This window comes from Crinia signifera, chromosome 1 (genome assembly GCF_055691185.1).
Source record: "Crinia signifera chromosome 1, ASM5569118v1, whole genome shotgun sequence".
NCBI classification, from domain to species: Eukaryota; Metazoa; Chordata; class Amphibia; order Anura; family Myobatrachidae; genus Crinia; species Crinia signifera.
This window is the reverse complement of record NC_139217.1, coordinates 433,372,544-433,394,464: the sequence shown is the minus strand read 5'-3', so window position 1 is coordinate 433,394,464 and position 21,921 is coordinate 433,372,544. Positions and strand designations below refer to the sequence as shown.

At 44.7% G+C, this 21,921-nt stretch overlaps 1 protein-coding gene across 2 annotated transcripts in view; it reads right to left on the bottom strand.

Annotated features, from left to right (window-relative positions):
- ADAMTS6 (ADAM metallopeptidase with thrombospondin type 1 motif 6) overlaps window positions 1-21,921 on the bottom strand; it is a 288,122-nt gene that overhangs the window by 58,854 nt on the left and 207,347 nt on the right. For both annotated transcript variants that reach the window (XM_083152973.1, XM_083152982.1), the window contains exons 13-14: window positions 20,322-20,467; window positions 17,929-17,992 (exon numbers count right to left, since the gene is read on the bottom strand). In XM_083152973.1, coding sequence (XP_083009099.1) covers window positions 17,929-17,992; window positions 20,322-20,467 — 210 coding nt within the window. The remainder of the gene's footprint in view (window positions 1-17,928; window positions 17,993-20,321; window positions 20,468-21,921) is intronic.

The window sequence follows — 21,921 nt, the reverse complement described above, 5'->3', positions numbered from 1 at the left end:
TTAATGCATTGAGCTAGCCTTTTGTGTCAAAGGTTATATACTATATAAACAGATCAACAGTCTTATGATCCATCTATACAGTATTTATTTATTAACAGTTTCTTATATAGCGCACACATATTCCACAGCGCTTTACAGAGAATATTCGAACATTCACATCAGTCCCTGCCCCAGTGGACCTTACAATCTATATTCCCTACCACATGTACACGCACACAGACATTCTAAGGTTAATTTTAGTTGGGAGCCTATTAGCCTACCAGTATCTTTTTTGGATTGTGGGAGGAAACCGGAGTACCCAGAGGAAACCCATGCAAGTACGGGGAGAATAAACAAACTCCGCACAGTTAGAGCCACGGTGGGAATGGAACCCAAGACCTCAGCGCTGTGAGGCAGTAATGCTAACCATTACACCGTCTGTACTGCCCACCATCATTATGCTTATGATCTACATGTATACATAGTAAATTTGTTCTGAGAATAATATGCACAGTGGGAGGGGCGCCGCCCTGTAGGGGCTCTCATCACTGCTGTGACTGAGACGGCGCGTGGCCGATTTCTTTGTGCAAGGTGGAGGATCCGCCTCCCGACCGGCGCACAGAGAACTGCTGGGCTGGTAGTGGGTCTGGCGGCTCTCTCTGTGCGCCGCTGAGGTTCAGGAGAGAGGGATCACTCCTGCAAGCTCGGAGAGGCAGTGCACGCATACACAAATGCCAGGGCCGATTCAGCGGCCCAGTGTCAGGCTCTGTCACTCTGTGTCAGAGCCTGACACACATAAAGCACATCAATCCCTGGATATTTAGAATGATGCAGTGGTTATCCCGCTTTTTTCATGCAAAGTCCCATTTTTTGTTTTTCTTACACAGTGCTTTATATTCCATATACAGTATCTTTCCCAATAGTAATGGAATCCAAATATCAATAGGTGGATCATTAGGTCAACAAGCATGAGGAAGGCAGTCAATAGGTCGACCACTATTAGTCGACAGGCAGAAGGACAACACATAAAAAAGGTTGACATTGTCAAAAGGTCGACACAAGCAAAGTCGACATGGGAAAGATCGACGTGGGGAAGGGTCGATTTTGCATGCGATATATTGCATGTGATCCCATTCCATGCTGTGGGATCTGATGGATCCTTGGTGCAGCAGTGACGATCTCCGATGCGATGATCACGGGCCCGTGCATTGGACCGGAATCTTAGGTTAAACACATGCAAATTGGGGCCCTTTTCATTCGACTCCTCAGGCCGATGCCTCGGATACAGATGAAAGGGGCCCAACTTGCACTAGTGGATGATGGCCTTAAGGCCGGTATTCAATTAACCCTGATCATTCATCAGGGGTAATTGTGTCACCAAAGGGCTATTCAACTAGCCCTGATGAGCGAGCCGTGGCTCATCAGGGATTTGTTGGAAAAGCAAAATCTCTGTGAACAGACCCGTTTTCAAACAAAAAAAAAACCCGAGGCTGTTTTTTGCAAAAACACACAGGTTTCACTGAACCATTGTTTGTATTCAAATAAATTTTTTTCAATCGTCCAAATCAAATTTTACCCAACTAATGTTTCATCTGTGCTAAATAAAAATTGGCCTAAGGCTTAGTACAGTTTCCCAAAGTCAATTGTGCATGATTAAAAAAATCCTAAAAACCAGTTGGTAGCACTTGTGTATTGGAGTTGAGAGCTCCTATTACAGAGACACCACCATCGTGCACTGCTAATTCACACACTAAAGTTGGCAGAGTAGTACAAAATAGGTACACATTGACTGTGGCTTTGTAAATGCTCTCCTTTGTAGAGGCTAAGGGGATATTCAATTAGCCCATTTTTTTTATCTAGGATAAAAAAAAATTGCCAAATCTTTCTGGAAAACAGGACTATTTCAAAGTCTGCGTATTCAAATTTAGTCATTTTTAGCCCATGGCTTTTGGTAATTTTTTTTCGGTAAACAAGACTAGAAACCCGCAATTCAATACACAGTTTTTTTCAGAAAGATTCACTGATCCGCGTGTTTTTCATCATGGCAAAAAAATCTCCACTTTTATTGAATAGGTCAAATCAAAATTCAACCTAAAAAAGACGGCGAAAAGTGCGGCTTTTTCGTCTAGGTAAAACTAAAACTTTGTCACCAACTAAATAAACCCCTAAGACAGTAGAATCATTTAAACATGCATGGGATAGACATAAGTATAGTCTTACAAAGAAATAAGGATCGAATACGATTTGAGGTAACAATATGGTTAAAAAAAGGGTCATACTAGATGGGCTAAATGGGCCATCAGATGTGTTTCGATGTTATTAATTTCTGTTATTTGAAAAAGAAAAATGTGATTAGTTTCCCAAGCACTTTCTAAAACACAATGCCACATTCTGCTTAGCTATGATGGTATGGGTGATAGGTGTTATGCATTGAAGTTTTTTTTAACGTGTTGTTTGCTTTGAACACCTAGAACATGGGTCTTCAAACTGTGGACCTCCAGATGTTGTGAAAATACAAATCCCAGCATGCCTTGCCACAGTTTTAACACTCCCTTATAGCAAAACTGTGGCAAGGCATGCTGGGATTTGTAGTTTCACAACATCTGGAGGGCCACAGTTTGAAGACCCATGACCTGATGATGACTTCCGGAAGAGGCCGGGGATGGTCGCATGCACGTGGAGCTCCGTCTCCCCATCCACGGAGCTCCACCATCCCCGGCCTCAGAAGCAGCGTTCAGCGAGTGGCAGAGAGAGGGGACGGGGACAGGCAGATGAGGCGGCCAGGCAGCGGGGGCTGAGGAGGAGTGTGCGCCACCGGAGCAAGGAGGAGGCTGAGCGCCGTGGATGCTAGGAGGCACCCGGCCGTGTAAAGCAGTGCGCTGCAGCCCCCGGAAACACCATCAGCCGGGGGACACCCAGGACGCCAGAGAGGCACCCGGCCGTGTAAAGCAGTGCGCCACAATCCCCGGCAACACCATCAGCCGGGGGACACCCAGGACGCCAGAGAGGCACCCGGCCGTGGAAAGCAGTACGCCGCAGCCCCCGGAAACACCATCAGCCAGGGGACACCCAGGACACCAGAGAGGCACCCAGCCAGGGAAGGAGTGCGCTGCAGCCCCTGGCAACTCCATCGGCCGGGCACAAGCAGACCAGCAGACCCGGTGAGAAGGGCCCCAGCTCACTTGGCGACCCATCCCATCCCTCCCCCCGGCTAGGACAGGAGGGGAACTGAAGGCACATCAGCCAGGGGGACCCTCAGCATTCACCCAGAGGCCTGTAGGACAACCCCCCCCCCAGCAGGCCACATCAGCCCTGTGTAACTCTGCGGCGGAGCTGCACCCACCCCCCCACTGACTCTCCCCTGGCCTCACTGACTGACTCTTTCTTCCCCCTCCCCCTCCACCACCCACGCTGCTCTACAGGAAGATTCAAGATGGCGCCGTAATGGCTGCCTAGGAACTGTGCACTCAGCCATATGTATCCCGTGTCTCCCGTGTGATAACTGTACTGTCTCTGCTGTAACTGTGCTGTCTTTGCTCATACTATTCCTCATACCGTGCTCATACTGTTAACCCACCTGGCTGATGCAACGACCAGTGGCGCCGCGGATGGCTGCCTAGGCGCTGTGCAGCTCGGCGGGTATGTGTTCCCTGTGCGACAACTGTACTGTCCCTGCTCATATTGTTACCCACCTGGCTGCTGCAATGACCAGTGGCGCCGCTGATGGCTGCCTAGGCGCTGCGCAGCTCGGCGGGCATGTGCCCCCTGCATGTAATGTATGTAATGTCCTCCCCCCCCCCCTTCATCCCCTGCTTGATGCTGCACTGTAATCCGCAAAAAATTCCTAGTGTGCGCAAGCACACATGGACAATAAAGTTGATTCTATTCTATTCTGTTCTATTCTAGAACGTCACCAGTGATCTGTGTTCTCAGCATCATCTTTTTCCACAGCGGACTATGGTGGGGATCGAGTTTCAGCAATTGCTGCTAGACAATCTCTGAATCAGCAAGCTATGTTTTCCTCCCTATAACAAGTCTTGAGTGTTCTGGCTCTGCACCGTTGTTTCAAGCTTTATTTAAATCAACAGTCAAAACATTTGTTTAGACTGAACTAGCAATAGTCACTGGAGAAACATATTAGTTCTATGGACGTGAGTTTTTGCAGATTTTGTAATACCTTATCATGTCTCGATACAAATTGTACACAGCTGTTGTGCACCGGCTCTTAAAAGTTCATGCACCAGCGCTTTCCCCCTTCATATGATTAGGTATTATAGAAAACTCATGTTTCTCTAGACTCTGTGAGGCTACTGTACAAATGAGGGAGGAAAACGGAAAACTTGGCTAAATGGAAATACATATACATATCAAGAAAAGTAAAAAAAAACATTAAAAGTCCAAAAATGGTAAAAGGGTATTCTGGACCGTTTGGCATGATAGTATCAGGCTGTGTGAAATTAGAGACTAGACACAGTAAATAAAAAAATTTGACTAAAGATGACCATATAAAGTATACGCTGATAGTGAGGGGTACTGAGCAGTGCTTGTTCCATGCTTACTTGCCTATTTTTGAAAAAGAATGTAAGGAAACCTGTGACGGTGACACCTAGAGGCACGGACGTGTACTGCTACATCTGGGAGACGCATCATAAAAATACTTACATCTAAATGTAGCCCGAAAGCAGTTCGTAAGATCGACTGTACTTTTAAAGAAAATACACTGATATTTGTCAGGACTTGTTCATGTATTGTGTTTTACAAGTGGTTCCATATAAGTGGCCACGAGAAATCTTATTTAAAATGCATGTAGCCTAAAGGATCAATGTTCTTTAATAACCAATGCAGGTAAATGGCACTGATGAGTAAATTTGAATTTATATCTCTCTCTGACATCTTTTGTTCTCCCCCAATAATGTGGGATGTGTATTGAATGATGTTTCCGACTGTCGGAATATTCCTGACAGTCGGAATATTGGCCAATTCCACAGTCCCGACAGTGAGAATACATGTGGATTGTTGATCCCATGTGAATTTTGTTGAAAATGGTCACAGATATGACAATCTAGCGGACGCTTTCACAATGTAGTTTCGACTTTATAAAAAGTTGAATCTGCACGAGTTTTAATGCGTTCAAAAATGGCCGCATTGAGTAGATGTGGGACGATATTTCTGATTGTTGGAAATATTGGCACACATTCAATACCCCACATGATGGGTTAGGGGAAATCAGTGAGATTGCTAGACTCCTCAGGGAGACAGCTACTATTTCAGGGAGTCTCCTGTAGAATAGGCAACTATGGTTCCATCAACTGGTGCAATCTTGGCGGTTAAGTTTGCAGAATTAATGGGCAACAATGTAAAAGGCAGATCCAGGTTGCCATCAGGCAGGTGCTACAGGGCTATTCCCACCAGGTCCATAAGAAGCCGTAAAAGTTTCTTCCCTCAAGCGGTTCACCTGTTGACAGGTGAACTCATGAACATCTCACTGTCTAGTCGCGCCATAACCTTTTGCACATAATCTAACACAGGGTCCCCTCGGAATAACTTTCTGTATGACTTTACATGTTCCCCCACCTGTTTATATTGTTTATTGTTTATACTGTATGCTGTTTACTTGTTACCCACCTGGCTGCTGCCCAGCAAACCGAAGACAAATTCCTAATATACGCAAGTATACCTGGCCAATAAGTGGTCAGCATTATCTTACAGACTTTAGCTTTCTATAATGGGTACAGGGTGAGCAGTGTACGGGGGCCCCTGGATCAGGAGGGGGCGGGACCACACTCTAAACCATGGGTCCTCAAACTGCGACCCTCCAGATGTTGTGAAACTACAAATCCCAGCATGCCTTGCCACATTTTTGCTATAAGGGAGTGTTAAAACTGTGGCAAGGCATGCTGGGATTTGTAGTTTCACAACATCTGGAGGGCCGCAGTTTGAGGACCCATGCTCTAAACCATGGGTCTTCAAACTGTGGCCCTCTAGATGTTGTGAAACTACATGTTCCAACATGCATTGCCACATTTTTTCATATAAGAGCATGCCACAACTGTCAGGGCATGCTGGGACATGTAGTTTCACAACATCTGGAGGGCCACAGTTTGAAGACCCATGCTCTAAACCCATATAACAGTTTCCCTTCTTGAGAACCGCTACAGCCAGTGCTGGTGACAAATCACCAGCAATGTGGCGCATGGCCATTTTTCTGGTAATTTGCACATGAGCAGTAGCAATGTCGATGGAAATAATGCATGTGCACTATTTTTCTGGAGACCAGCACATATACATATATCTTCAATTTATAAAGCGCTGACATACTGTATGCTGTGCACAATCAGAAGATCATGACACAAGCAAATTATAAGAGAGGAGGTAGAAATAGCCTTGTCTAAAATATTTCACAATGTAAGAGGTATAGGGAACATGAAAAACATAAGGTAGAGGAATAACATTTGCATTTGGCAAGGAAAATGAATGTGACTATGGTAAGGCAGCGCCATTATCAGCCACTAATAAGAAAAACAGCTATTTGCACTATAGTACATCAGTATGGAGACAAGGAGATTTGTTAAACAGTGGAGACCTGACCCAGTCACTGTAGACATCCTACAAGACTCAGCACCGGCACCCATGTCTGTCCTGCACCGTTTACCCTAACTGATCCTTCTTCCTCTTGTTAGAAGAAAAGACCTCTGAATTTGCAGTGCCAGTTACTATAAGCTGTACACCTGGTGTTTTTCTTTACTTATGCTTTTGCTGATGGGAGAAGAACCTGGGCAGTTGTACCCTACAATGTTTACTGGCAGCTGCTTTCACTATGAATTGGATGGCACCAGCAATGAAAGTCATTCTCTGTCAATAATATGGCTTCAGCTAAATCTGTGCCGCTTGCGGTCCCATAGCAGCACTCCAGTGAGTGGGTGGGATCTCTGAGCAAGCTGTCCAGGCTGCAGGGTGCTTAGACAGGGGATAGGAAGAGCACTTCGGCCAGGACTGTAGCAGAAATATGAGCTGCAGAGTGCAGTTTCAGGGCTGATAACTTGTGACATTGCCACCCTGTGTGACAACACCTCTACTCCGGCTCTGGTTTTTCTCATTTGATGCAACTGATGACCCGAGATGGTATCCAGTGCCTGATTAACCAATAGACTGATTACACTGCAGCATAGGGCGCCAGGACTGTAGGTGACAGCTGAGGAATAAAATGAAGGCCAAATTTATTCCATACTTCTTAGCTATCACCTGCCCAAATGTACTGTAGGCATTTAAAGCTCTTAAGGTGACTGCCAGATGGCTGTGCCAATGTAACTTAATGATGAAACCATTACTTTATGTACATTGTGCCACAACGCCAGCTGGGCAGCCAAATGCCAAAGTCTCCTTCATACGCCATAAGCATCAGATCCTACATGCCAGTTGTATAACCTACGTTACATGCACAAGGGCAGTATGAATGAGGAGTCCGTGAGCGCCCATACACCTGTTTAACAGCCATACAAGGAAATCCTCATTGTATTAGCCTAGGGTACCTTGAACCTTTATTAAGGCCCTGATGGCATCTAGTAGGTCTTTCTAAATAACCTTGTGATGACCACAAGCAGTGGGGAGGTGATGACGTGAAGCTAGGGCAAAATTGTGAGCGGTTTTAAAAGTGTGGGGAGGTGTTGATGTCGGGTCAGGGCACCCTGATGGACTAAATGGAAGCCATATTTATCCGCTTATGCAAATGTGCCCCGGTTTACTCCAGGTGCTCCACCTCCCTCCCACATTCCAAACATATAGGCCCTTATTCTGATTGACGCGGACTTTACCGCATTCTTACGGATCGCGTCTTTTCGCCGTCTGCGCATGCGTGGAGAACGCAACGCGCATGTGCCACGCCTAGACTCCGTACCAGTTCGGCAAAGTCCCGTCCAAAACTGTTGCCCGCAATCAGTCGGGAAATATGGGCGTATTATGGGCGTCATGCGGAATGGCACATGGGCGTAGTTTCAAAGTGGGCAAAACGGGGCGGAAACATGGGCGGACACGGGGGAGTACACTTATGTTGGGGGGCGTACATTCGGAAACCACTCCGAATGCACGCGATCAAAAAGGGCAGAAATGTGCGGTGTCCACAAGTGTACTATTGCTTTGCGTACACCACTCGTTCATGCGGTAGGCGAACGTACGCCTAATGACTACAACCATTAACACCTGAACCCAATAGAATCTACTCCTTTACTCATTACTCACTAATAGGACGCTTGTCAGTGCTTTAATTGAAACCATTGCTGCTTCAAGGAACCCGTACTAAACACCCACATATGCTGTACTTGTCAGACACTTTCAAACTGCTAACAATGGACATGACAGAATATTAATACTAGCAATACACATGTGTATTCGACATGTTCCAAATAAGCAGTTTTTTATGAGGATAGGTAATTGAATAAGTGGGTCATGTGATGTATAGCAGAAGATACTTCATAGCGGGTTGTTTGGCGTAAATACTCCGCTTACGTGCGGTAGCACCGCTTGGCTCCCGTTCGGATGCGGTATTCCCGAGCATACTCTGTAATACTCTGTAATACCGTGCCGAATCGGAGTGTTTCTCCCGCACACGCATGCTTTGTATGTCGTCCGTAAACACGCCCTGTTCTTAAAGAGTGAGTCCGTCCGAATGCGGAGGACACGTGGGCGTTTCTACGGACGATGGCCGCACGCGGCAAAACACCGTGGCGTGCGGACCGCACCGTAAGAATGCGGGAATATCCGCACCGATCAGAATAAGGGCCATAGTGAGGTGTGCTCATTGGCTCCTGACAAAATTAACCCTAGAGTTCATGTGATAGAGGATTTATACAGTTAGCTCCAATGGGACAGGGAGTGATGCAAATTATTAAATGTTCTCTGTAAAGAGCTGCGTAATATGTTGGCACTGTATAAATAAAGGGTAATAATAATAATCAGCCATGTGCCATGTGTTCCACAGCTTTCTGTGAAATATATTGTAGCATCTGACAGTGTGCACAGACCTAGTGACGGTGAAAACAAATGTCTCCCAACAAGCTTAATACAGCTGGATGCTCGGAGCCAACTGGACTCATGACAAAAGGACAGACTGATCCAGACAGTTTAGTTTTCTTTTTTTCTTTTTTTACATTTAGCAGCAGCATTAACAAACTCATTATACAGAACACCACAAATAAATAGCAAAAATGTAGTCATAAAAACGAGATGAGCCAAAGTGGATAATCATTAGGTTGAACAAGTATATGTTACATCAAGTGTTGGCACTTCTATGTACTGAACCGATTAGCAGAGAGCAGCTTTGTAAGGTGGTTATAGCTCTTCCTATAAGGAACAAGGACAACCTCATGTTCATCACTTCGTCTCGTTGCGCTGCTCATGTCCACACTTTGCCAAGCATTCGTTATTTATGAGTGCTACAAGATTCATTTCAACCTGAGCTGTTCATAAAAAGCAGGTTCGGGACACTTTGTTCAAACGAGAATACTGAGTATTGAAATCATCAGGTTTTCCATAGCGAAACTGGCCGTATGGCCACTGCTGAGAAGGTAGATGCTCCTTTTGCACAAGCAAATTTGACATCTTTTAGAAACCCCCAAAAATCCTCCCTACAGTGGATGTTTTTTTACAGATCATTTTAATTTGCGATTTATGAGCGGCGAGGGAATTGACACATAACATGGGGGCCATCAACACAGACATCAGACAGGATGTAGTTAAAAAAAAACAGTTGACCAAAATTAATAATGTCAACACTCGTGATGTCTGTTGAGATGTTGACATTACCGTAGGGTTAGGCTGTTTTTGTCCATGGGGAGATTAGAAGTAGGCTTTGGGGGAAGTTTAGCACCAGAGGGAGGGTTAGGGGTATGGATTAGGTTTAGTGGAGAAATACCGCCACATGAACGGAAATGTGACCTGGGAATGACAGTCACATGACCGCTAATGTCCGGAACACACTGCTAGGTCCGTTGTCACCAAGAGAAAATAAATCTGGTCCATCAGAATGATATATCAACATTCTAACATGTCGATATCCATTACTGCCTACATGATGACTGTGGATTTGATAGACAATGACATTATGACTGTATATTCAAGGCACTGGCGAGCACGGCACAGCGTTCTCCATTTTTTGTTCGCCTTCTGCTCACCCTATTCAACGTGTCAGCCTCTTGCCGCCCCTGATGGCAAGCATTGACCAATGCAGCGTACGAGGAGGCAGTGTTCAAATATTGCAGTGATATGCAGAAAAATGCAAATTAGCCTAAAAAAAGGATTCCAAAGCAGTGTATCTCCTCAAAGTCCAAACGATGGGAGTGAGAAAGAAGAGGTGATCATGGGTAATAACTGAGGTAGAATAAACAGTGAGAAAAAAGGCATCATGGGGGGGGGGGGATTACCACAAAAAATTACAATATATTATTGTGGCTCTTCTAAAGAAAAAAAATAATATAGATCCTTCAAATAAAAAAATAGGCACCAAAAAGTTGAGTACACCTAAAAAAGATGCTGAAAACAAAGCAGAGAGCCATACCAAAAAAAAAGTGGGCAGCGTTCTCCGTTTTAGCATTGAATACACAAACGGCAAGGTACGCAAAATTTCCCATTAGAAAACAATGGGGAACAACGGCGATGACCAAGTGGCGAACAGGGCAAAGCTCTCTGTTTATTTTTGTAGAAACGGGAGCGTTGAATAGGGCGAGGAACATATTTGGTGAGAGTACTGGCCTTCTCAGCAAAAAAAAAAAAAACATCCTCGCCAGAAAAATGGGAGCATTGAATACTGCCCAATATTTAATACCTTAACCATCAGACTCTGGTACATAAAAGTGTAGGCTGATGCTCAAGGGCATAACTACCATAGGTGCAAGGGGTGCAGCTGCTATAGGGCCCAGAGCTGAGGGGGGCCCATCTTTACTGTCTAAGTCAGTGGTTCCCGAACTGTGTGCATAGGCACCCTGGGGTGCCTCAGGACACTTACAGGGGTGCCTTGGGTTGGTGGACCAGGATCAATTCATATTAGTTATGTGCAAAAGCAGTGCTAGTGGCTGCCAATCATAACATATGTGGACAAACAGGAGCAAATCCTGCCTCTCACCACATAACTGTGACATATAAACACAATGTACTTACTTTTATATTTTTTCCTGAATTTTTCATTAAGAAACATTTGACCTAGGGTTGCATTGAAAACATTTTGATGCTCTAGGGTGCCGTGATTCAAAAAAGTTTGGGAACCCCTGTTCTAAGTAATATGTTTTACATACATTTATCACCATCATTTGGTAAATGGGGGGCCCTTACAAACTTTTGCTATGGGGCCTACTGACATCTAGTTAAGCCCCTGCTGATGCTATTTTGCAGGTTAGCATTACCAAGATCTTTGTCCTGTACCTGGCCGTCTCACCAAAGCTGCCATGTCCGTGTTTCTTTAAATAAAAAAAATCTACCCAATCGTTCGCTGATGCATTGCAAAGATAGTTACTAGGGTAAAGGCTGATGTGCACACAAAAATCTACATGCTCAACCTAATCAACATGTAACTGGATCTGGGGGGGGTTCAAATTGGACATATATATATCCAATTGTTCTGGAGTTAGGCCAAATGCCCAGTTTGCATACAGTGTGGTCATCAGACGAAGCAGATTTTCCTAATCGAATCCAATCATGATTTCATCATGCAAATCCAATAGTCTTAAATCTGAAATATCCAAACAGAATTTCAATGTGTCGACTTTACGAATGACATATCTTGGTCAGCTCTCCATTCCCCACGGCTGCTTGTAGAAACAGAAGATGTCTGGTGTCATAGGGAGCAATGATCCCTAGGGTTGTTTTATTTTCACAGCTGAACATTGGATGCTCTCATGCAAGAGAGCCGTTACATAAGCGGCGGCCAGAAAAATAAAGAGAGGATATATGTAATAAAGTTAAATCCCTGAATAGGAATAATTTGTAGAAGGCATGGAATGCATTACATAAATAGGATGCGCGCCATTGGATTGAACATATTAATTAATTTAGCATTATCCAAAGACTGTTTGTCAATGCAAGACTACATCATTGTCGATACCTTCATGAGCAGAGGCTGCGTCGTAACGATCGTTATACAGCAGTATCTGACTCACTATTGTAACATACAGTATAACAATATCCCTTCATACTCCGTGGTGATTACAGCTTATTTGTGTTCTACTTCCTACCGCAGCATGTCAAGGCTGTAGGATTTGAAAGGTGAAGCAATGGCACTGTTAAAAAATATGAGAAACGTACCAAAATGCTAAGGGAAGTCTGAATATTTGCGAATTACACCATGAGGCTAGTAAAAACATTGTGTTCCCTGAGCAGAATGATGCTGCCGTCGGTATTTGGGACTTAGCTGCAAAGGAAAATTACAGAAGAAAAAACAAGAAGTAATCATTCCTTTTGGGTATAGCCATTAAAATGAAAAAAGTTTACTCAACAAAACAAGAAAACATCTCCGAAATTAGGGCTCCGCCTCAATTTTTTTTTCAGTATCTAATAGATTCCGTAAAACAATTATTTTTAAACCATGTTTTTTAGTGTAATGTCCCATTTGGAACTGAGAAATGCTGAGAGTAATTTCAGTTAAAATAACATTGGTTATGTACTAATATTGCGCTGCAGTGCATGTTTGCATTAAACCTTTCTCAGTCTTTGGGACATAGGGGGTTATTCTGTTTGAGTCCACCAAACCCCACCCGGTGACTGTCCTGCCACCCGCGCCTGCCCCCCTCGCAGCGCGGGTTCTCCCGCACAGGCTGCGAATGGTTGTTTAGCATAAACATACATTCGTATGCCGCGGTAACCTCCCACATCTTTCGATGGATGTGTGACGTGCAGTTATGCACCAAAAACATCATACAACCGAGAGCGTGGCCTTGTGGGCATGTGGTTGTGGACTTTAGTGCTTATTGCCTTTATTGTTGGCTAATAAAGGCAAGAAGAAGAAAAAGTCACCCTACATATTTCACATTTGTACTTGCATTCAACTATAGTTAAATGACACTCAAGCAGAAAGGATTTGGGCCTAATTCAGACCTGATCGCAGGGCAAATTTGTTCTCGAAATGGCCAAAACCATGTGTGCTGCTGGTGGGGAAGATGTAACATGTGCAGACAGAGTTAGATTTGGGTGAGTTATCTTGTTTCTGTGCAGGGTAAATACTGACGGCTTTATTTTTACAGTGCAAGTCCAAGTAATTGGCAGACATATTTTTCAACATCCAGGGAGGTTTTGAAAAAGAGATAGTGACTTGTAGAAGAACAGCCAAGTAAAACCATTATCTGATATTTGCTTAAAAAGGTTCTTAATTTGCTTTTTAATAATAATAAAAAATAAATAAATCATGGCATGTGGGATTGCTGCTTTAATCAGCAGGGACACAGGAGTCTTCTGAACTCCCACATATTAGATTTAGCAAGACCATGGAGCGCAACACAAGAGAGTCTTACGTCTATCACACAGCTGCTGGTGACATTTTTCATTTCCTGGCTTTTAGTCTGCATTAGGAATTTTGTAAGTTAATAAGCACTGCTTCGCCTCCTTCACAGGGAAGAGTGGCTTGGAGGAGCAATGTCGTTTTCGTGTATAAAGAACAGTCAGAGAGGGGAGATGAATTAGTTAATTCGAGAGAACCAGGAGAACTTTTCCCCCCTCTTTACAAAGAGCAGAAACAGCAAAGAGTTATGTCTTTAAAAATTATTAAAGAGATGATGAATGCTGACGCGGTGCATAAACGGCTGGAGAAAAACAGCGGGTTTAAGCAACACATTTGTCATGCACAGACTGTCATGTTCTCAGACGGTTAAAGCTAGCATTAATCAAGCATGGGGTGCCAAAATCGGTCATAGGCGGTTCATGCCACAGTCTCAGACCTGACTGTGTAGAACAAGCCAGTGTCTGCAGTTACTGCACTACAAGGAAGAGTCAGTGTCTGCAGTTAATGCACTACAAGGAAGAGTCAGTGTCTGCAGTGACTGCGCTACAAGGAAGAGTCAGTGTCTGCAGTGACTGCACTACAAGGAAGAGTCAGTGTCTGCAGTGACTGCACTACAATGAAGAGTCAGTGTCTGCAGTGAATGCACTACAAGGAAGAGTCAGTGTCTGCAGTGAATGCACTACAAGGAAGAGTCAGTATCTGCAGTTACTGCACTACTAAGGAAGCTCACAGAATAGAAATCTCTGTCCCATTAGTATACCCGTCCGACGCACAACGGTTACTCAGTGCTCACTAATGACAGATTGCAATGTGTTGTTAGTGTCATTTTTACTTCTTCATCCTTCATTCAAAACTAAAGACACTTCACGTTTCTGGGTAGCACCACCAATCAAATCATGTTTCTGATCTCTGTTCGCTACCGGGACCATGTACTGTATGGGTAAAAACCGGACCGGACAGAACCCCGGAACTCCAGACCGGACAGGCTCCATTCATTACTTTATGTGATTCTGGAGCTTGTAGTGTCGGGTCCGGGGGGTGCATTGCTAGGCGTGTCCTGTCCGGTTGGGCTGCCCTGACACCAGGGAGAGGAGTAGGGGGAGAATATAGCCTCCCTGCATGGTCCGGAGGTGTAATAAAAAACGGAATGGTCCACACCACACAGGGAGGCTGTAATCTCCCCTTCCCAATGTCCCTGGTGAAAGCTATCACAGGGACCCCCCAGACAAGACACCCTCAGATGCGACACCTTCCGTTCCGGGGTCTTGTCCAGTTCCGGTTTTTCTTAGTCCCTACTGCCAGTCACTGCAGCCGTGGTCCCGGCTTTCAGGCTGGAGATGACTCCGTGCACCTTTTGATGGATAAGGGGAAGAAGCGATCCTGCGGCTTCTTGCAATTGTTAAATTGTAGATAGAAAGTGACTTGGCAGATGGACGTGGTCCAAAGGTGCACAGAGTTGTATCCAGCCTGAAAGCCAGGACCACGGCTGCTGTGACTGGCGGAGGGTCAGATTACATCTCCTTCCATTGCTAACTATTGAAGCAAGCGTGAGGATGGGGTAAGAAGGCGCATATTAACCCCTCTTACCCTGGAGTTTATTAAATGGCAGGAACTGATCCTTACATTCACCGGACCTTTTGTGAGTGACTTTTTTAATCTCTATTTTTTATTCTTTTTTTTACAAATGTTCTTGCAACTATAGGATTGCCTATTCAAGCAATATAATCAAGTAGAAATAAACCTTTTTTTAATTATACAAATCACTGGACTGTCTTGCTGTTTCTAACATCTAACCCCAACCCCCTTTTCTGAATACTATTGTTTGCCGGCTGATTGAACCGGCGGAGAACTATTCAGGCTGCTGGGTGGAAAAGGCGCGTTTTGAAAATTTTTACACATCACTCCATAACCTAATTCCCTAGTGATCGGAATGGGGCAGATCCAGCCCCTTTCCAATGTTGGGGGGTCTGCACATATGCAGACTCCATCAATGAACGCATTTGGTGAGTTACACACTCGCCAGGCCCGTTCGTTGTGGGGAGGAAAGGCCGGGGGAAGAAACGGGGCTGGACCATGGGAACGCCCATAGAATGCTGGCGGCGGCACAGGACATCAGTGCCCGCCCCCTCTTGGTGGACACCAAAGGAAATAAAAATAAGTTGAGAGTTTTATTTCTGAAGGCAGGAGATATCATCCGATGGTCAGCATGTGAGGGGATGTGTTAGCAAACCCATCTCCTCGCATGGGTAACGAGGGGATTCGGCATCAGAGGGGGCGCTCGACAGGGTGGCGTTTCAGCGCTCGGCATATAACGATTTTTGCTGCTTATCGAGCCTTACAGAACCACGCCCTAAGTGTAACTTGCATGGATAATAATGGGGACTGTGGTCTGTATCACTATAACCAGGCTTAACACACCATACCATTATACTGGGACGCTCACGGAATACACACGTTCCGTGGCTGATTAAAACCAGTAAAAATGCAGGCTGAACACAGCCAGCCACAAAACCTGTGTAATTCATAAGTGTCCATGTATAAAGTGATCGTATGAGGAGCCTACCCACAGCGTATGAGAAACCTGTCCACTTATTGTCCTTTCCCAGAGAACTTGAGTGATTTCAACATTCTAGGACACAGGTTCTCAAACACAGGGCATGCTTTGCAGGTCTCCTCACAGAATCAAGTGAAACAATTACAGATGTAGTGCCTCTTTTCTTTGCAGGGGCTGTCTCCACTCTCCCTGAAGTGGAGACGGGCAGGATGCCGCTGCCCAACCGTCGAGAGACTGGGACACGCGTGTCCCAGTCTGGTGAGAGCCGGACAATAATGAGATGGGCTCCATCTGTAGCTCCACCTGTGGATCTTTTAAAAAGTGTCAGTCAGTAATGAGTGCACCTGTTGGGTGACCTGGAAAACATTAACTGTTTGGGGTCCTGGGGACCGAGTTTGAGAACCACTGTTCTAGGACAATAATAACGTTCCGAATACATATATAGAGCATTTCACTTTGGAGAGATTATTCTTATTAGTACTTTGTGTTATACCATAGATATGATCATGGGAAACATTTCAAATGATTACAATCCCAATGATTTCATTTTATACCTGTTCCAATAATACTGTGGTATTGTAGCTTTTAATATTTATTTAAGGTTAGTACTGAGATCCAATGAGTCAGAGATATTGCTCTATTTATCCATAATCCCAGAATGCTCGTTAGCATGGCTTCATTCACCTTCTGCTGAACCGCTCAATGATCAGAGTCAGGTGGTATTCTGCCAGCAGAGGTGAATGACAGCAGCGGTTACCTGCCACAGCACGAAGACATGAATGGCTGCTCAAACAGTGTATAGGAAGGTATGAGATCATATCACAGGTTGTAATTCATGTAACAAACAAGTCATTGTAATATTCCAGGAACTGTGTTTGTGACTATTCAAAATATATACTGTACTGTACTTTTTATTCTAGGGATGGGGCCCATTACTGGAAGATTTAGGCCACAGTGTTCCCGAAACACTCAAAAGGACAGACAATGGTTCCGCGGACAAGCCATACCTCAAGTATAGAAATGATCAATCAGGAACCTCTACAGGGCCATGGCATTTAGGGTGGTACACTCACGAAAGCCACAAAACCAAATATGCCAAAGGCTGGCTTATGCCAAGCACTGGGGAACCATAAATAAACAGGATATTAATCATTTTACATAAAATTTAATGCCAGGAACTGGCTCTCTGGTTTCCTGATATTAACCACGTATGTGTATGGTACTCTGAAGACCAAATATGATCTATAGATAATGCTATGATATGTTAGGGGTTCAAGGAAAAGGATGGCTCTGCATTGAGAGTTCCATACACCTCTTAGCAGGAATTGGCTAAAAATCTAATGTTGAAGAACTCACCGTTACCTCCTGTATCAAGAGAAGTTGCCATAGCAACATCGAGTCTACACCTTGCAGTGCCTCATGGGATAGCCTCTTACTGTACATTAAAGGGGACAACCACTGTTGGGGATACGTACGGGGAGTACTCCTACATGGAATAATCCAATCCTTTTCTGACCAGTCCAATAAATTGCTTTTATGTGGAACTTTCACTGTAAGGCTCAAAGCTAATGGCTGAATTGCTAAATGATCACTGTACGTTTGCACCTTGTTAGTAAATAACAACACATGCATCCCACTAACTGAACAAATGATATGAGACGTATTTGTTTGCTTGCTTTCACACTCCTGCTTTTCCCAGTTCCACCATTTATTAAATGATCACAACAGGCCTCTCATTCATCCTTTTTCGCACTGTGCGGATGTAATTTCCTTTACCCAAGTGTTTAATGAAATACCACATGCATGGAAGGAAAAGGGAGGCACTGTAAGCATTGCTGCAAGAGGGAATGTATGGGATCCTGTCAATCAAAGTTATTAGCAGTGAGTAATGCAGTCAGCATCTCTCATAGTTACTTACATCAATGTTACACGACCGGTACCGTTTCCTCTCTCCCAGGCAATATTTTCCTCCTCCTGAAGGCCTGTAAGAAACGCACTGTGCTTTACTTCTGAATGTCTTGCAATCTTAACAATTAACAATATCACTAACTGGACACATTAATATTCAAATAGAACAACAATATGGTGCAATCAGACTTCGCCAAGTACTAGAGGTCACGGTAATAAAAAAAGACAATGACCTTTCCATATTAACTCTTCCAGCCCTGAGATGGTTGAAAAGAGTATAAGACTATCAGACACTGGAAAAGACCAACACGTATCATTGTGTTTCCGCTAACTCGCGGTCTCTGGGTGGTATTCTGCATAATAGAAATCTAGTGCAGGAGTGGCCAAACCGGTCCTCGAGATCTACCAATGGTGCATGTTTTCCAGGCCACCTGTGGATCTGTTGAATGTGTCAGTTAGGAATAAATTCAGTACACGTTTGAAAGTGTGCGTTAATAATGATTGCACCAGCTAGGTGGTCTGGTAAACGTGGACTGTTTGTAGGTCTCGAGGACTGGTTTGGCCAGTCCTGATATAATGCAATAAAATCTAGCTGGACGTGTTGTGATTAACACGACTTTGGAATGGTGTATAATAAGAATTTGCTAGAGCTGTGGCTGCCATATGCAATATAAGGGACATAACATCATGACATGGCCAGTGGCAGCAGCTCCTCCTATCCAATCTGCAGAGAGGCGGTGATCACCGACTCCCCCAACTGACCCACGGGACACTGCAACCCGTGGGCGGGACAGTTTAAAATTAGCGAGACTGTAATCAGGACAGTTGGGGGTATGCATAAACTGCATTGTGTAAGAGGCAGACTATAACCTGTCTTTTTTTCAGGGTAAATACTGATTGCTTTGCATGTAGCCCACATATGTTAGACAGCTTTATTTTTACACTGCAATTCAGATTTCAGTTTGGCCACTCCCCACCCAAATCTAACTCTCTCTGCACGTTACATCTGCCCCACCTGCCCCACCTGCAGTGCATGTGGTTTTGCCCATTTGCTTGCTTTTTTGCTTTGCTAACAAATCTCAATCAGGATCATAACTCATGCAATATCCCTGGTCACTAATCATCTCTAATAAATGGCAGCAGATCTTCTGTACATTTAACCAAACAAAACAAATCCTTTCTGTATTCATACTGGCATTAACTGCACAGGTGACCAGTTTGATAAATGACGAATCATTAGCTCACTGTAAAGCCCGACATGTCTTCTGTACCATGGGCATGGTCTTATAGGTTGTGGATCTCATATCGGAGTTGAGGCAAAATATTGCATATGCATCATTACATGGGCCCTTATTCTGGTTGGTGCGGTCGAGCCGCATATGCGGCTCCGACCGCACCAGACGAATCCCCGCCTACAAGACGGATCGGCACGGCCGTCCGTACACGGACGGCTGCCGATCCGCATGAAAATGGCGGGGCGTACGCCTCCACCATGTGTGGAGCTGCCCCCTGCATTCGATGGTCGATGACCATCGAAGGCAGGGCCGCACGCTCCCCCCGCTCACGCAAGCTTAGAGCACACGGACAATCGTCCGTGTGAAAGCTTGTATTGGGGCGGGCAGCTGACATCCGGCGATGTCAGCTTTCCGCCCCCATCACTGGCGTCATAGCCTCATTACCATGCATACGCCCCGCGTTTGCATGGGAACGCCCATGAAACGCTGGGCGTATACATAGGGTAATGAGGCTATTAAGCCCCTCACACCCCTATACGCCCCCTTTGCGGCGTCTAAATTTTTTACTCGGCGAATTCCCCTGCACATGCGCAGAGTGACCTCTGCGCATGTGCAGAGTGTAAACATCGGCGGTACGGCCGCACGCGGGCCGTACCGCTCAGATCAAAATAAGGGCCCATGGAGAGCTGATGTGATTGCGATGTTATTAGTGTTCATTCTAGCACCCGCTATATTTGAAAACCCATGCAGTTCCTCTTCCCTGCCTGGGGTGTCACTGTCTGCTCTAGTGTTTCTAGCACAGGTCTGGTTTGCATATCAGTGCTGATATACAGACCACACCGTGCTAGAAGCACTACAGCAGACAGTGACACCCCAGGCAGGGAAGAGGAACTGCATGGGATTTCAAATATGGCGGGTGCTAGAATGAAGACTAGTTAAATTTGTGTCTCAAAAAGCCTTTACTAATATATCATCACTGTGATTTATCAATCAATAATTGTACTTTAATCAATATGCAAGCTAGCCGCAGAGCACAAATGCGTTCCAGAACGTCCAGCATCCGCAGATCGGCCAAAACGATAACATTTTGCACAAAAACATGAAACCACAAATCTAGACAGGATCCAAATGGTCTTTAAGTTGGCTCAGGCTTACTTTAGCTACTTACGCTGGACTGTCACAGTGCCTGATAGATGATGAGACGCCCCCACCACAAGTTCTGGTGCACTCTCCCCATACTGACCACGGACCCCAGTCTCCATCGATGCTCTTTGGCCAGGTCCCAAAGCCTACGCATTCCCCCTGATAACACCACTAAAAAGAAAAAACCCAGAGAAGACACAAGGGTAAGCTTAATGTATGGAAGGACAAATGGAGGTTCCTATACATGCCTTAGCACTCCATGGGATAATATCACAACATTCTGTTCTTCCCCTTTTCTCTCCTTTTAAAAATGATGAGGAGGAAAAAAAAAGCCTGACTTGAGTTACGTCCTGTAAGTGATCATCAAAATGGCCATGTAGCTAGAATGGGTTCTCATGATCCTAACTTTAAAAATATACTGTGTCCTCCAATGGTCCCCAGGCTATTGTGACTCATGGTATCATAGAGTATCAGCATTTTTTGTTTTTCATGGCACCCCATAAGCCAAAAGCCTCTTATTGAGAAGTACTGAAAAACATGCATACTTTAAGTAAATTGTGCTTCCCTATAACCCTTAGGTTCATTCGTGTGATGTTGGAAGGGGTTATTTTAATTGGTTAATTATATATTTTATAATTGGCATCTGCCAGTACTTTAAATATTCAGATTTGGTCCTGAATCAACCACCCATGGCACTCCTTTATGTGCTCCGTGGCACCCCAGGTTGCAATAGTAGCCAGTTTTAGAACCATCGATGTACCCTACAGATTGTAATCCTATGAGCAGGGCCCTGTATCAAACAGCTTTGTCTTCATATTACTTTGCACCCAATTGTAAAGCACAATGGAATATGCTGGAGATAATATATATATATATATACACAAATAAAATAATAAATATTATCACCTACTACAGTGTTTTTCAATCACTGTGCCGTGGCACACTAGTGTGCCTTGAGCTGTTCTCAGGTGTGCCCCCAGTTCTAGAGATGCCCAAACCAGTTTACAGCCACCACCAGTTCAACTGTTATTTACTGATCTTTTCTTTTCATGAAAAGGGCCAATGTATTTTATTTTTGTTACCTGTGGGGACCAGTGCGACTGTTTTTTATATGGGAGCCAATAGGTTTTTTTTTTTACACAATTAGTGTTTCTGGGACTGCATTATATGTACGAGCCAGTGGGCGCTCACTCGCTTTGTGAGCATGTGCAGCACAACATCACACAAGACACCGCATTAGTCCCACACACTGCGGATCAAGATAAACACACAAGATTGGCACCCTCTAAAGTACAGCCTCAGCATTCTGCCTTAACACCCGATGCAACAGTGACATAATGACTTCCTTTGTTTATACAGAAATAGATTATTTTCACAGCCTCACACTGATAATGTGCATCTCGTCACCTTTTCTCCGCTATGCTTTCCAAACCAACGCTCTGCTTGTTGACTCACTTTAATTGAAGCTGTTGCAACCTGTCAATGTTTTGTTTACAGAAAACTCCTTTTTAGAAAGGAAAACACATTTGTGCAAGTGGTGAGACAATTAGGCCCCGGAGCAGTGCGGAGCGGAGGAAGGTGCTACAGGAAGTCGTTCAGCTTCAGTAGCGCACGCAGGGGGGGTT